The sequence below is a fragment of the Thrips palmi genome, unplaced genomic scaffold (assembly GCF_012932325.1).
Source record: "Thrips palmi isolate BJ-2018 unplaced genomic scaffold, TpBJ-2018v1 HiC_scaffold_19, whole genome shotgun sequence".
In the NCBI taxonomy this organism is placed as follows: domain Eukaryota; kingdom Metazoa; phylum Arthropoda; class Insecta; order Thysanoptera; family Thripidae; genus Thrips; species Thrips palmi.
Genome location: NW_023144628.1, coordinates 804,001 through 818,234, shown reverse-complemented (window position 1 = coordinate 818,234; position 14,234 = coordinate 804,001). Strand labels below are relative to the sequence as shown.

Genomic DNA, 14,234 nt, shown 5'->3' with positions numbered 1-14,234 from the left:
TAGCAGCAGCCGGCTGTTGACGTCACGTCAAGCGTCAAATACGATACGAACCTGTTGGAGTGTTTGTCTCTAGCTGTTACTGGCCCGCTGCTAGTGAGCCGCTGAAGTCTCAACGTGGTAGTGGTCTCCTCTAGGAACGCAAACATGTTTTCTCTCAAGTCTCGGGGTGTGGTCCAGGTGACGGTAAACATGGCATCTAAGGGATTTATACAGAATGCCACCCTCGGTAAGTGTTTCTGCTGTTTTATGTGTCTGTTTTTTATGGGTCTGAAGAAATGGATTTTATAGTACCTAGTTAGCAACAGTTCAAGGTTACAACATGACTTCTGTGCTTTTTGAAGACTGTACTTATTTGTGCTTTACCCTATTGTTCACATGAAGTATGACCCCTTTTTTTCACTTTCAGATTTTCAGCGGTCCTTTAGCAAAATTGGATTTATTGGGCTGGGCAACATGGGCAACCCTATGGTTAAAAATTTAATGAAGAAGGTGTGTATAAATTGTATTACAAACAGAAAATTTTTAGACGTTCGACATTTATTTTTCATTATAAAATATTAGAAGCCATCCACAGACATTATCTGTGCAATTTCTTACATTAGATTAAAGTTTTCATTTATTGCATGCTATTTTGTTTCCCTAGGGCCACAAAGTTGCTGTTTATGACATCAAAAAAGACAGTGTCGCTGACCTGGCCAAGGCGGGTGCCACTGGATGCGGCAGTGTTGCTGAAGCAGTAGATGGTGCTGATGCAGTTGTCACTATGCTTCCTGCAAGCAAACATGTGCTGGATACCTACACTAGGAAGGGTGGCATTCTTGAGTAAGACTTGCTAAATTTATTGCTTTTGTGTATGCATTTAAGTATGTCTGACCAAACAATTTCTATTGCTGCAGAATTAGTACTTGAAGTAAATTTACTTTATTTATTTTCCCCTGTTTGAGTGATCTACCTACCAGCTCAGCTGTCACTCTCTTCATTGTTCACTTGTGAAGTGTTGTAATGGCAGAGCAGAATCCCCTTATCTGTTCTGTCAAGGTTCATATGAGACCATGGTTTATCTCTTATCAGGCCTTGTCCATATATGCTTTTGTACTTTTTGGAAGACTCAGTCAGCTTAGCCTTTTAGTCTTAAAGATTTTTTAAATTAAAAAACTTTTTTTTCTTTAAAATAATGTATAAATTATGTGACTGCTCATTATTTTTATCTCTCTTTTTTTAAATTTTTGGTAAAGAAAGTCATTTACAATTTTTCACTGAAGATGAAGGATCATTTATAAATTGTCACAACTCCCATAGATCTCTTCCCAAAAATTCATTTTATTTTTTACAGATCAGTGAAGAAGGGTGCTTACCTTGTAGACAGCAGCACTGTGGACCCCAGTGTATCTCAAACCTTAGCACCCCTGGCCAAAGAGAAAGGAGCCACCTATCTTGATGGACCGGTGTCTGGCGGAACCATTGGAGCCGAGGCAGGCACTCTGACTTTCATGATTGGTGGTGAGGAAGACGCCAGCAAGAAGGTGGAACCTTTACTATTGTGCATGGGTGGCCGAGTTGTCTACTGTGGGTCACACGGTATGGGTCTGGTGGCCAAGATTGCTAACAACATGCTCCTGGGAATCTCCATGCTGGGTGTATCTGAAGCCATGAATTTGGGAATTAAGTAAGGCATCCTCTTACATTTGAAAATTTTCAAAATTTGATGAGTCTCTGTGAAACTGCCCTCACATGCATACTCTCTAATTCTCTACAGATTAGGAATGGACCCTAAAACCCTGATGAGCATTTTGAACACATCCACTGGCCGCTGCTGGTCTTCTGAAATGTACAACCCAGTTCCTGGCATGCTCCCTAATGTGCCAAGCTCAAATGGTTACAAGGTAAAAAGAGAAAAATTGACCCAAGATCTTTTTCTTTACTTTTTAATCAGGGGACCATTTTTATTAAAAATGATTATTTTTTTTCAGGGTGGCTTTGGAGTTGCCCTGATAGCCAAGGATTTAGGTATCGCACAGAGTGTTGCTACCCAGTCTGGAATCGCAATTCCCATGGGTGCCCAAGCTCACCAGATGTACAGAATGATGGAGATCAAGAAACTAGGTGATAAGGATCTTGCAGTTGCATACAAATATTTGCAAGGAGAATCTGTCTAGATGGTCTTTAGAAGAACAAGCAAATCTATCAACAGATCTGTTGCAAATGACTTTAAACTTTTTGGTTTGTTATCTTTTGAAATATTGTGATAATTTCATAATGTGTACTTATTTTATTTGTGTGGGCCTTATGGTGCAGTGCAACACCTTTGATTGATTGAAAAAACAACAACAACAATGCATTGAATGTTTTATATATTAGCAATTGGTTTCATTGATGGAAAAAATTGTTAGAAAATTATACTTTTATACCTCAAGTTCAAAGATGTGTGCCATATTCATGTGATTCAGTATTTTGTTTGTTAGAAGTTTTTTGTCTCTATGTTCCATTTAATAGAATGTATCTGTGAGGACTGTACTTACCAGAGCTTTAACTCTTTGTTTTCTTGTTAATTTGTTATAAAAATGCACTGCCATGTGTTTTATTTTATTGTATTCGCCAGTGAAATCATTGCACTCATGTCTGTTGACCTTTTTAAAGTGAAAATTAAAATAATGTTTTTTGTGCAGTATTTACTGGTTTCCCTCGCTATGGATTTCCCTCGCAAGTCATATTTCTTCTGTCTGGGCACTGAGTACATACCACACTGCTTTCATTGGAAAAATGATTAAATAACCTGTCACGCGCTCCCCTAAATTATGTCAGAGCTTTATTGGAAGTAAATAAAAAACCTCCGCATTGAAGGAGTGTGTTCAAGGTGTTACGCAGAAAGGTGATTGAGTCTGAAGCTGAGATCAGTCGGCTTTTGAACAGAAAATATGAGTGATGAATCATGATTCATCACTCGTTAAGAGAGATTTAACGTGATTTGGCTTTTCAAAGTAAACGTGCGTATAGTTTTGGGTCATTCTGTCATTTTCATTTACAAATTACAATTATTGAGCTGGAAAATTTGATTTTCGAAGGATGGCAGCGGCTTGCTCTGCGACCGACCGGCTCGCAACGCAACGGCCCGGTCACAAGTGCAGTAACTTTACTTTATTTTTATTTCCGAAGGGACTGTGACAGGAGATATTTCTTGCTTGGTACCAAGTCTGATAACATTCTGCGACTATAATGAGAATTTTTCCCTGAAAAGACCCTTACTCGGGCGTCGCTGAAAATTTAGGTAGGAAAGGTGAGCTATGATCGTCCAATTTACTGTCCGGCTAGCTCGACGTTAACCTTCAATTTTAGCAGTGTCATTGTTTTGTCTCTCTGCAATTCCCGTATTTCTTGATGCTGTAATGTTTCCTTGGCCTTGGTTCGTATTATCTTGTCGTCTCTGAGACGACAGTAGATTTTGCGCTGCGCTCAGCGCCTCGCCCAATATTTCTTTTTACCATGTAAACAATGAAAGCTAATTTTTTTTTCCTAAATATTTTACTTTAAATATTGGTCTTGAGTTGTTTTTGATGGTCTTCCTTCACTTCCTTTGTCGCAAGCTGCATCTGTATCAATAAATTATAAATTAAACGAGAAATTGGGCCACCAGTGTTCATTATTAGTAAACTGTTTCCTTCTATATCTAGTTTTGAATATTAACTTTGCTTTGATTTGCAGGGATTTGTAAAATCTTCAAAATGTCAAAGGTTAAGATTACATTTTCAAACAAACTAACAGAGTCTGATCCCCTTGTAAATCCTGTAATTATAATCGGGAAACTTGAAAATCTGAAACAAGTTTCCTTCAACGTCATCAAAGCAAAATTGGATCCACGTGTGTCTGAGGAGGTAATTATGTTTCAGTTTTAAGGAAGTAAACTTTTGATGTTGCCCTTAAGTTGTATACTTTCTTTGTTTTTGGGTCATTGAAGATTTAATAACCGCTGCAACATGTTTTTTAATACTTTGTATCTGCGTAGGTTTATCAGTCAGCTCTAACATGTATGCAGCCATCCCCCACCGATGTGTGTTCGTTATATCTGAACATGGCAACCCTAGCAGCATTGCCAAGGCGCTGTGCAAGACACAACGCTCCATCACATGCTAATTTCATTACAAAGCTTGTGCGTTCTACATGTTTGGGTGTGGATGAATATGTTGTGGTATGTTGTATTTTCATCTGTGTCCTTGACTTCTTATTACCTAGTTTATACTGCAATTTTACTCTTATTTTTGGCTTTACAGATTGTGTGTGAAAGACAGGATGTTCTCGCATCTGCCTGTGCTGTGGCCCGAGCATACCCAATATATTCACGCAAAACTTTAAAACCAACAAGCACACCCAATGGTACTGCTGGGGCTGCTTGTACAGCAACATCAGCCACAGTCAGAGTAGAATTTATACTTGTTGATGGTGGTAAAGGAGAAAATGTGCAGCCGTTGTCAGATGGTGACCTTCTCTCTCTTGAAGAAATTTGTGCTAGTGTCCGAACTGTGGCTCGAATTGTAGATACTCCTTGCAGTGAGATGAATGTGAAAGACTTCACAAATGTAAGAAACATCTCAACCTCTTCTTTTCTTGTCACAATGACTCTCCCAAAAGTATCTTAATTTTACTGTTATTTACCTAAATGAAGATCTTAATTGCAGGAAATTGAACAAGTGGCTGCTGAACTTGGTGTTGCTTGCACTGTTATTGTGGGGGAAGAACTCCAAGAAAAAGGATTTGGGGGTATTTACGGCGTTGGCAAAGTAAGTCTTCTGAATGCTGGTGTTTCTTCAATGTGTCAGTCATTTCTTATAACCATCTTGTCCTCCTTCTAGGCAGCTATTGTACCCCCTGCACTAGTCACTCTGTCCTATACTCCTCCTAATGCAACTCAGACTATTGCCTGGGTAGGCAAAGGCATTGTGTATGATACTGGTGGTCTTAGCATCAAAGGCAAGGTGAGAAAACTGTGGTTTCATATCAGTGTCGAGCTACCCTTGAGAATTGTGCATAACAATTTGGTACATTTTGCAGACTGCCATGCCTGGAATGAAACGTGATTGTGGTGGAGCTGCAGCAGTATTGGGGGCTTTCCGCGCTGCTGTTAAATTAGGGTTTTCAGAAAACCTCCACGCTGTATTTTGTCTAGCAGAAAATGCTGTTGGTCCCAATGCTACTCGACCAGATGATATTTTAACTTTGTATTCTGGCAGGTAATGTTCTCTTCGTTGTTTCTCTCTTTGAATTTTCTCCTTGTTTAGGTGCACTCTTTTTATCCGGCAATTACTGTTGTTTCTAGGACTGTAGAAATCAACAACACTGATGCAGAGGGGAGAGTAGTCCTTGCTGATGGTGTATCATATGCTCAAAAGGACCTCAAGGCTAATATTATTTTGGACATGGCAACTCTGACTGGTGCTCAGGTATGCTCAACACATTAGAATATTTCCAAAATAATAAGGCATTCTTTGCTATAGTTTTGTTTGCCTTTCACTATTTGTTAAAACTTGATGCATGCAGGCTATTGCAACTGGACGATACCATGCTGCTGTCCTTACAAACAGAGAGGAATGGGAAGAATACTGCCTGCAAGCCGGCAGGACAAGTGGTGATTTGACATTCCCAATTCCTTTCTGCCCTGAGCTACATCTGCCAGAATTTTCATCAGCCTTTGCAGACATGAAAAATGCTGTGGCGGTAATTTAATTACTAATTGATTGCATCAATAATTCACATTTTGATTTGAACTAATTTAATTTATTTTCTGTAGGACCGTGGCAATGCTCAATCATCTTGTGCCGGCCTGTTCATTTTTGCACAGCTAGGAGTTGATTTCCCTGGTGCTTGGATTCACGTTGATATGGCTAGCCCATGTCACTGTGTAAGTTATAGTCTACATCACTCTTTGTGCTGTTTCCTCTAAAGGTGCAGATTTATATGTTTTTGCATGCACTAATGTTCCTAATCAGGACCTTTGTTGCAGGGTGAAAGAGCTACTGGATATGGAGTGGCTCTGTTAGTCACATTGTTTGGAAATTATTCTTCACAGCCACTTCTACAGAACATGTCATCTCTGGCTTTTGATGAGGTGTTTGATAAGTTTGAAACTTGTAAGAAATTCAAACGCAACTAGCAATGGAAACTAATTCAAAGACACAGGAAAGTTTGTTTCTTGTATATAGTATCTGAGATAAGAGTTTTTAACCAGAATTAATTTGAATCAATTTTGTTGTACATGTTGTATTGTATACCCTGCTATAAAATATATTCATTATAATCCAGGCAAAGACAAAAAAAAAGAGAGAGCCATGATAATAATATAATTTGTTTTTAACAATGCAATGTTATTTTATTTACATTTGACTTAGCACTTTTAGGCAAGATATTATTTGATTGGTCACTGAAAATTAGGAATGAGTTAAAATCAGACAAATGTTGGCACACCAGCTGGATTGATGATAATAAGAGCCTTCCCATACCAGGAATGTGGGTTTATGAACTATTAAAAAATATCACAGTAAAAAGTAAGTTTGTTCGGTGAGAAGGCCCTTTGAGGTCTTGAAAGATGTCACTCAACCACAGAAAACATCTGATCAGTGTACAGCATATTAATAGCTCCAGCCTCAAATTTTGATTTATAAACAATTATAAGTCTTCATGGTGGGCCTTGGCCCCTCTGCATAAATTTGCAACATCTTGGCACAGTTTTGACTCAATGGATGTCTCCTTTTTTTGAAACAGCTCCACAATGTTTTCCTCATACTCTTCAACAATTCCATCACACTGCAAACAATGATTTGAAAATTGGTATGAATATGAAGGTAAGTAGACACTTACATCAGAAATAGTGGGGCTTGGACTTACATAATACTTCAGGCTCTTATTCAAATCCCCATCTTGAATTATATCCACATCAGACATAACTGGGTTCATTTTTCCATCAATTATTAGTTTCATCAAAATTAATTCACCAGTGTCTTTCCTGGTTGCCCGGACATAGTCATCAATACCTTTGCATACAACTTCTAAGGAGTCACTTATCTGCATTTCAGACAAAGCATAGGGAATCTGTAAAGGGAAGTCACAAATTAGAGTCCGTCACCAACTATCAGAAAGATGAAGAAAGTTTTGAAATTGCTTACCAAGTTTTGTTTGGAATTTCCCTCTGCATCTAGTCTGTAATTTCCTACTTCAACTTTCTTCTTAGGGTCAATTTTATTTATTTCAATTTGAAGATCTTGAACAATTTGCTCACAAACTGGAATTGGATTGATCAAGAGAATTAAACAACCCTTCATTACTAGAAAAAAATTAAAGAACAGTCAACCTTTTTGAGATTTTTTTGTTAAATCACTTACTAAGGCATCGCAGGTTGGATAGATTATTGGATGAATAAATACTATGGGGAAGAAGAACAGCTACAAAGCCCAGAAGAGCAAGGGAATAAATGGCCCTGAAAGAGAGACAGAAGAACACTGTTATATAACAAAGGCCATTTTATGTTTAGAAAAGTGCACGCACAAAAAACAGATTATGTTTATTATTTTTTATGGGTCAACAAGTAGAGTAACCTCCTTGACAGGTCTCTTTCTCTTTGACAGTAGATGTTAAAAAAAAACAAACAGTAAAAGTAACAAACAATATCTGAAATATACCAACATGTTGAACGCGGAAGCAAGAGACGACACACACGCTAGTGAGCAGGGAAAACACCTTTTGATGGTAAGCTGACGGTACCGGTATCAGCTGTACACGTTTCACGTCTGCGATTGGTTTAAAAATCCGGGTACTTTTTCTTCTTTCTTTTTTGTTCTGACTCTTCGTAACAGCGCCTTCTTGAAACGGAAACAAAGGCTTCGACAGGTCGAACGAGAACGAACCGTTCCCCGCCCGACAGCACCACCGCCACCACGGGTCGGCCGGAAACACTTCTCACATCCTTTCTTTAGTCTACCCAACAAAATGTCGAAGCGAGGTGGGTGCTCTTGATTCCGAAATATCCAAATTCATCGACTACAATTCTAGGCCCTTAGTTCCAAATCCTCTTAACTCTTCGCCGTAAACGGTTTTCTTCTTGTTAATTTGCGATGCGTCGCCGAAATTTGATGATGAGAGAAGATGTGTTGTGCCCGCGGCGCGTTGCCCGGGCTCCCACGTCGTGCGTCGTTGTCACTGTATTTATGTTCCCTTTGTCTTGATTTTCAGGACGCGGAGGTTCCTCGGGAGCCAAGTTCAGGATCTCCCTTGGTCTCCCCGTCGGTGCGGTCATCAACTGCGCTGACAATACTGGTGAGTTTGATTGGTGCCATTTCTAACCTGTTCAACACGGCGGGCTTCGTGGCCGGCTTTGCTTGTGTGTGTCCGCCTCACAGGCTTGTACACACGGCCGAGCCTTCTGAGGCTGAAGCAAAGTTTCTAGTGCATTCGTCGGGTTTGCGTGTCAAGCTTAGTTTTCCCTTCGGTCTGAGTTATGGGACGGTTGTGGAGTTTGTTTTTGCCAGACACTGTTTGTCTGTGAATTGGTTAAGTGGCCCTATCTTCTGTAAGAGTTGTCATTTAGTATTTTCTCACTCGGCCAATGATTGAGCTTAAAACACATTTCCTTCACCAATCTGCATGTTCAATCAGTTTCATTCTCTCCAGTCACTCATGTGTTGTCTATTCTACAGGAGCCAAGAACTTGTACGTTATTGCTGTCCATGGCATCGGCGGTCGTCTCAACCGTCTGCCCGCTGCTGGGTCGGGTGACATGATTGTTGCCACTGTTAAGAAGGGAAAGCCTGAACTCAGGAAGAAGGGTGAGTTTTTTCTTCTTTTGGATCCTGAAGTAGCATGTTGTTATGTGTCTCTAACTTCTCTTCTTTTATTTCAGTAATGCCAGCAGTGGTCATCCGGCAGAGGAAACCGTTCCGCAGGAAGGATGGTACTTTCCTATACTTTGAAGACAACGCGGGGGTGATAGTAAACAACAAAGGAGAAATGAAAGGTAAGTTTTTTCTGGGTTCAAGTTGGTGCATGTCAATGCAAGCTTAACCCTAGGCAAAGCATCTTATCTTGCACCATAGACTAAACTTATGTACTTATTGCCAAAGTTTCCTGCGAATTCTTGCCATCATGGTTGAGGAGGCTATGCGCCTGCATCTTACGCCTGTTCATTCAAGATTATTTCTAAGAACTCTGTTCAGTTATTTACCCTGAGATAGATTGGGCCCTGTGATGATTTTTGAACCGTGTTTCACCTGAAACTCATGATTTCAAACTCAACTTCCTGAGGGATTTCGTTGCTATCAAACATTCTTCCTTATATAGAATGTCTTGTTTCTGTTATTATAGTTATTCTTTGGATTGCCTGAAACTTGAGCCAACTATCCCAAGGGGTTTCATTTCAATTTGTCTGAAATGTGAAAGTTCGAATGCATGTCTTGTTGTAATCCTGTGATGATTTATTTTATCCGTGTTTCACCTGAAACTCATGATTTTAACCTGGACTTCCTGAGGGATTAAATTTAGTGGTGTGAAATGTTGTCCTTCCATCTTATGCCTGTTATTTCTTGATCATTGCTAAGTATTTTCTCCCATGTTGATGGGACCCTTTGATGATTTTTGAACCGTGTTTCACCTGAAACTCATGATTTCACTCTGGACTTCCTGAGGGATGCTTCTAGCAATGTTCTGATTCACTTCAGGTATCTGCAGGATTTGGTTCAGTCTGTACCCTGCTCGTAAAATGAGTGAGACATTAATTCAAAAAATAGTTCGTTCTTGAATCCTTATTTCAAAGGACGTGGTTATCTTTCTGGTACAAACTTCATGCTTTTTAATTGAAAATTATTGCCTAGAATATGTTCCCAAGTATTTATCCCAAGGTAGATGGTGCCCTTTGATGATTTTTGAACCGTGTTTCACCTGAAACTCATGATTTCAATCTCAACTTCCTGAGGGATTCTTGTGATAATGTTGTGTTATGCACTTCAGGTATCTGCAGGGTTTGGTTTAGTCCTTATCCTGCTCGTAAAATGAGTGCGACATCAATTCGAATCATAGTTGGTTCTTGAATTATTATTTCCAAGGACATGGTAAAATTTCTGATACAAACTTCAATTGATGTCTCTGTGCTAGTCTGCTCATTGTATTTTACGCACTTCTGGTATCTGCAGGTTTTGTTCCTCTTCATTTCCTGCTCGATGTACGGGTGCAAGATCAATCTCCAGTGCATAGTTGGTTCTTGCAATTTTTTTCCAAGAACCTGGTATAATCTGGTACAATCCACCTGCTCAGTAGAACTCGTCTACAAACTATGAACTTAAACTCTTGTGTTCCATTTAAGGTCATTGTGACAGTTAATGAAGTTTCCATAAATTGTCGGCATCTGCTGGTTTTGACTGCTTGTTTAAAAGGTGCTAAATTAATCTCCAGGCACAGTTGGTTTTTTACTTTCTAAGATCATGAAATGAAACTGGAACTTGATTTGTTTTGTTTGTAACTCCTTGATTGCTCCTCCTCTTGCAGCTGGGCTGGGGCTCTCTTTAATTTGTTTGATCATGTGTTGCAGGAAGTGCTATTACTGGACCCGTTGCCAAGGAATGCGCAGATCTCTGGCCTAGGATCGCCTCCAACGCCTCCAGTATTGCTTAATTCTTTGTTACTCCCCATTCTTCAATAAACAAAAAAAAAAATCCAACCTGGTTTGACTTTCTTCAAATTATAACCTTCTCATTTCATCAGAAATCATCTTTAGGGTATAGCCCATGGCTCCCAATAGCTATTTTAAATCAAGTTTTCATTTTCACACTGTTTCTTATGAGAAGCTGTCCCTTCGGCTGTGCTATGCACGCTTAAAAAAAAGTTAAAGACGCAATAAATCTCATTGGGCGAGCCATTAGATCAGAACACATACATGCTATAATTAAGGATCGACCATGGAAAAGTCGTCGGGGGGCCCTGCGGTAGCCTTGTACCAATGCCCACCCTAAGAAAGCACTTGGGTTCGGGTTCGACCCCTAGACGTGACAATGCTCTGAAGTCTGGTTTTGCACTTCTTCCCTTTGACGTGCCAAAGGGGTGGCCTACGTTCCCGGCGCTACGCTACGAGACCTCGCGTTGAATGGGTGGCCTACCTTCAAGGCGCCGAGGCCTCCATGGCGCAAGACACTTCTCCTTACAGGCTTGACCCATAGCCTCGCCTTGAGCTAGTTCTAAACACGTGCATGACAAATCTCGAATACGTTGCAGTAGGCGTGGAGTTTATAGGCCACTGCTCGCGAGAAGGATATTCAATGCAAGCGTGTAATGTATACTTTGCCACGAACGCCGGTGAGGTAGGCTACCCAACCACCACGCTGTGTGCAGAAGGCCGAGCGCCGAAAGTATAGGCAACACGCATCCCAGATGACATCCTAAGAGACGACAGCACAAAAGGCTGAAATTGAGAAACTCGGTCACGAAACCATTTTGCCTCCGGGTCCTGATATCCTACGCATTTACTAACTGAATGTGAATCCTGATGGGTCGAGCCTGTAAGGAGAAGTGTTCAGCGCCCTGAACGCCTAGCGCTGCGAGCCACCGAGACATTCAAGAGTGGCTGACCGTAGGCAAGGTACCAACTCGGGTACTACCAAACAGTTTGATCCGCCGATAAGTAGGCAACACGTGCAACAAGGCCCCCTGAATGCAAACCCTGCATGGGTACGCGCTTGTCTGAGTCTGCAGACACAGCAGCTGTCATGTCTCTCGGGGTGTCCGTGTCGGTCGGCACACTGTCGGGGCAAGCCGGCAAGCCAGCAAGCGGAGCAATGGGCCGGAAAACGATTCTGCTTTAATCCGCTGCTCTTTTCTGCAATCGCAGCGAGGCTGGGCGAGGCGCGCGGCTGCATCGCCCGCGCACAGTGGGCGGGTGGAGGCGGCCAAAACTCGAGGCGCGTTTTGAGCTCCAGAGTCGCTAAGCAGGACTCGAACCGAACATGTGACCCCACCAATGGATTGCTCTCTGAACGAGGAATCCATAGGTGGGGTCACACGTTCGGCTCGAGTCCTCCACCGGTCTTCTGGCCCACTGTATGGTCTCGCCCTCGGTCTCGCCCGCACCCTGCATTGGCCTCCTCCTCCTCGACCTGTGGGCCTTTGGCTGCTTTACACTGCCTTTCCTTTGACCAGGGGCAGTTCTGATCGGAGTTACAACTGTTCCGCTGGTTGCTCGAGGCCACACACATTCCCGCAGAGCGAACCGCTGCACAGAGCAACGAACAAGTCGGCCTTTTTCGCCAGGGCTGATGAGGCGACGTTTATTGGCGGATTGAACTCTGGCCGGTGCCTAAACTGAGTCGCAGCACCGCAAACGTTCCAGGGAATGTTTATTCCAGTTTGGGGCGAAAGAAAGCGTCCCGCAATAATGGCGGGGAGGGGGCATCATCGAATCAAAACTGTGCTGAAAACAAAAACGAATAATGACGCTGGTAATAATAGAAGAACTCGACTGCACCCGAATCTGGCGTTGTTTACCCCCGCGGCGCAGCGCAGATTGCCTCGCGTTCTACAACCACTATCCGTATCCGCGTCCATTCGAGGAGCCGCGGACCGAGCCCGAGAGCCCTTTTCTGTCTCTCTCCCACTCACGGGGCGTTCCGTGTGGGTGCGAGAGAGACAGAGCGACGGAGACGACTCTCCCTCCGAATCAGTCTGGGTCCGGGTGGGATGGGTGCGGATGGCGGGGACTCGGGACCACCCTCCTCGCGACAATGCAGCCGCCCCACCCCTTGCCCGCCAGCCCCGCCAGCCCGGCCGCCATTGGCCAACGGGCCGCCGTGAGCGCGCGAGCCGAGCGCTCCAGCGTCGCTCCCTCGTCGCCCTGTCCCTCTCGCACCCCTGCGAACGGCTCCACGAGTGCGAGAGAGACACGAAGGCACCGACAGGAACGACGAGACCGCAAGGCATCCTGCAGGATGCATAATAAGGCTAAATCAGGCCGGATTAGGATTATCCGTTTCATGGGCAGGATAACCAGCGCTAACCCGCGCGGCGCGGAGCAGCGACCCGCGAGGAGGGACTGTCCGTAGGGGACGTGCTGGGGGGGGCCGTCCGTAGCGTGCCTACCAGTGGCAGAGACTTGCAGCTTTAGAGTCGCGTCAAGTTTTCACCCGATAACTAACCCCGCAAGCTGACGAAGTCTGTCCGTTGGGATGTCGAGAAGCCGATTGGCCGTCTCTGCTTCGGGCCTTCGATGATATACGAGTCAGTCAAATTATTGAAGACTCGGCGATGTCGCAACCGGTCCCAGCGACGACGCCTTTGGGTTAGAGAGGCACTCAGAGTCTCGCCTGCAGGTTGGGCAACACTCCGCACAGTGGGCCAGAAGACCGGTTGAGGTGGCTAAAATTCTAGACGCGTTTTGAGCTCTAGACCGAATCAACCCCACCAATGAATTGCCCTCCGAACGAGGAATCCATTGGTGGGGTCACACGTTCGGTTCGGGTCCCATTTAGCGAATCGAGCTCAAAACCCGTCCGGGATTTTGACCGCCTCCACCGGTCTTCGGGCCCACTGTGCACCGCCTGCCTCCGTTTCGGGATTAGGAGCGCTCGCCATGGCTTGCAAGATCCGACTGCGGCAATTCTATTTTTCTTGTCGAGTCACACATCGCATTACCGGGCCACCCAACCCTCGGCGATCGCCCCATTTGAATATCGTGGAACTAATCCGGACGGTTTGCAAGTGACATGGCCGCCAGCCAGCCTGTCACCGACACCGCGTCGCAGCGTCGCACTGAGCACGCAAACAAATAGAGTCAGGCATTCATTTGCTTGTAATCCTCGCCGGCCATAGTCCTGCCTGCCTTGCCTTATCCCTTTCGCTGTTGATGGAATCTCCCAATCACGCTCTTATCGTCATCAACATCACCATCATCGTCATCACCAGCATTGTCACCAACACCACCGGCACCATCATCATCACCAGCATTGTCACCAACACCAACACCACCATCATCATCACCAGCATTGTCACCAACACCACCAGCACCATCACCATCACCAGCATTGTCACCAACACCACCGGCACCATCTCCGCAGCGGCGGCAGCAGCACCATCATCACGATAGTCATCATCAAATGGCCACCTCGGTCGAGACGATATGACAATGACGATGATGTTGACGAGGACGACGACGACGATGGTAAAAATGATGACCTTCGATCGGCACTCCATTACCCACAGCCCCCCGAGAGCTTCTT

General features: G+C 43.6%; 4 protein-coding genes across 8 annotated transcripts; 3 read left to right on the top strand and 1 right to left on the bottom strand.

Annotated features, from left to right (window-relative positions):
* Positions 1 to 29: 29 nt before the first annotated feature.
* On the top strand, positions 30 to 2,668 carry LOC117646535 (3-hydroxyisobutyrate dehydrogenase, mitochondrial). Its single transcript, XM_034387562.1, has 6 exons — positions 30 to 226; positions 407 to 489; positions 644 to 822; positions 1,334 to 1,666; positions 1,757 to 1,883; positions 1,971 to 2,668. The coding sequence occupies exons 1-6, from the start codon at positions 145 to 147 to the stop codon at positions 2,154 to 2,156; spliced, it is 990 nt and encodes a 329-aa protein (XP_034243453.1). The 5' UTR covers positions 30 to 144; the 3' UTR covers positions 2,157 to 2,668.
* A 414-nt stretch (positions 2,669 to 3,082) lies between these two features.
* LOC117646531 (probable aminopeptidase NPEPL1) lies at positions 3,083 to 6,346 on the top strand. Of its 5 annotated transcripts, none has more exons than XM_034387555.1 (11): positions 3,083 to 3,265; positions 3,700 to 3,869; positions 4,001 to 4,183; positions 4,266 to 4,571; positions 4,671 to 4,772; positions 4,845 to 4,967; positions 5,044 to 5,222; positions 5,309 to 5,432; positions 5,530 to 5,706; positions 5,780 to 5,890; positions 5,993 to 6,346. In XM_034387555.1, exons 2-11 carry the CDS (start codon positions 3,720 to 3,722, stop codon positions 6,140 to 6,142), a joined length of 1,605 nt encoding a protein of 534 aa, XP_034243446.1. In that variant the 5' UTR covers positions 3,083 to 3,265; positions 3,700 to 3,719; the 3' UTR covers positions 6,143 to 6,346. The 5 variants fall into 5 exon arrangements, with proteins under 5 accessions (XP_034243446.1, XP_034243445.1, XP_034243449.1 ...); XM_034387554.1 differs by having other exon boundaries at positions 3,083 to 3,274; XM_034387558.1 differs by having other exon boundaries at positions 3,083 to 3,274; positions 5,979 to 6,346.
* Positions 6,316 to 7,816, bottom strand: LOC117646536 (protein seele). Its single transcript, XM_034387563.1, has 5 exons — positions 7,669 to 7,816; positions 7,368 to 7,462; positions 7,152 to 7,267; positions 6,874 to 7,077; positions 6,316 to 6,792 (listed from the first exon to the last, which is right to left on the bottom strand). Coding segments are annotated over exons 1-5 (555 nt in total). The 5' UTR covers positions 7,671 to 7,816; the 3' UTR covers positions 6,316 to 6,654.
* A 22-nt stretch (positions 7,817 to 7,838) lies between these two features.
* LOC117646537 (60S ribosomal protein L23) lies at positions 7,839 to 10,690 on the top strand. Its single transcript, XM_034387564.1, has 5 exons — positions 7,839 to 7,984; positions 8,215 to 8,298; positions 8,679 to 8,807; positions 8,882 to 8,995; positions 10,562 to 10,690. Exons 1-5 carry the CDS (start codon positions 7,972 to 7,974, stop codon positions 10,642 to 10,644), a joined length of 423 nt encoding a protein of 140 aa, XP_034243455.1. The 5' UTR covers positions 7,839 to 7,971; the 3' UTR covers positions 10,645 to 10,690.
* Positions 10,691 to 14,234: the final 3,544 nt, after the last annotated feature.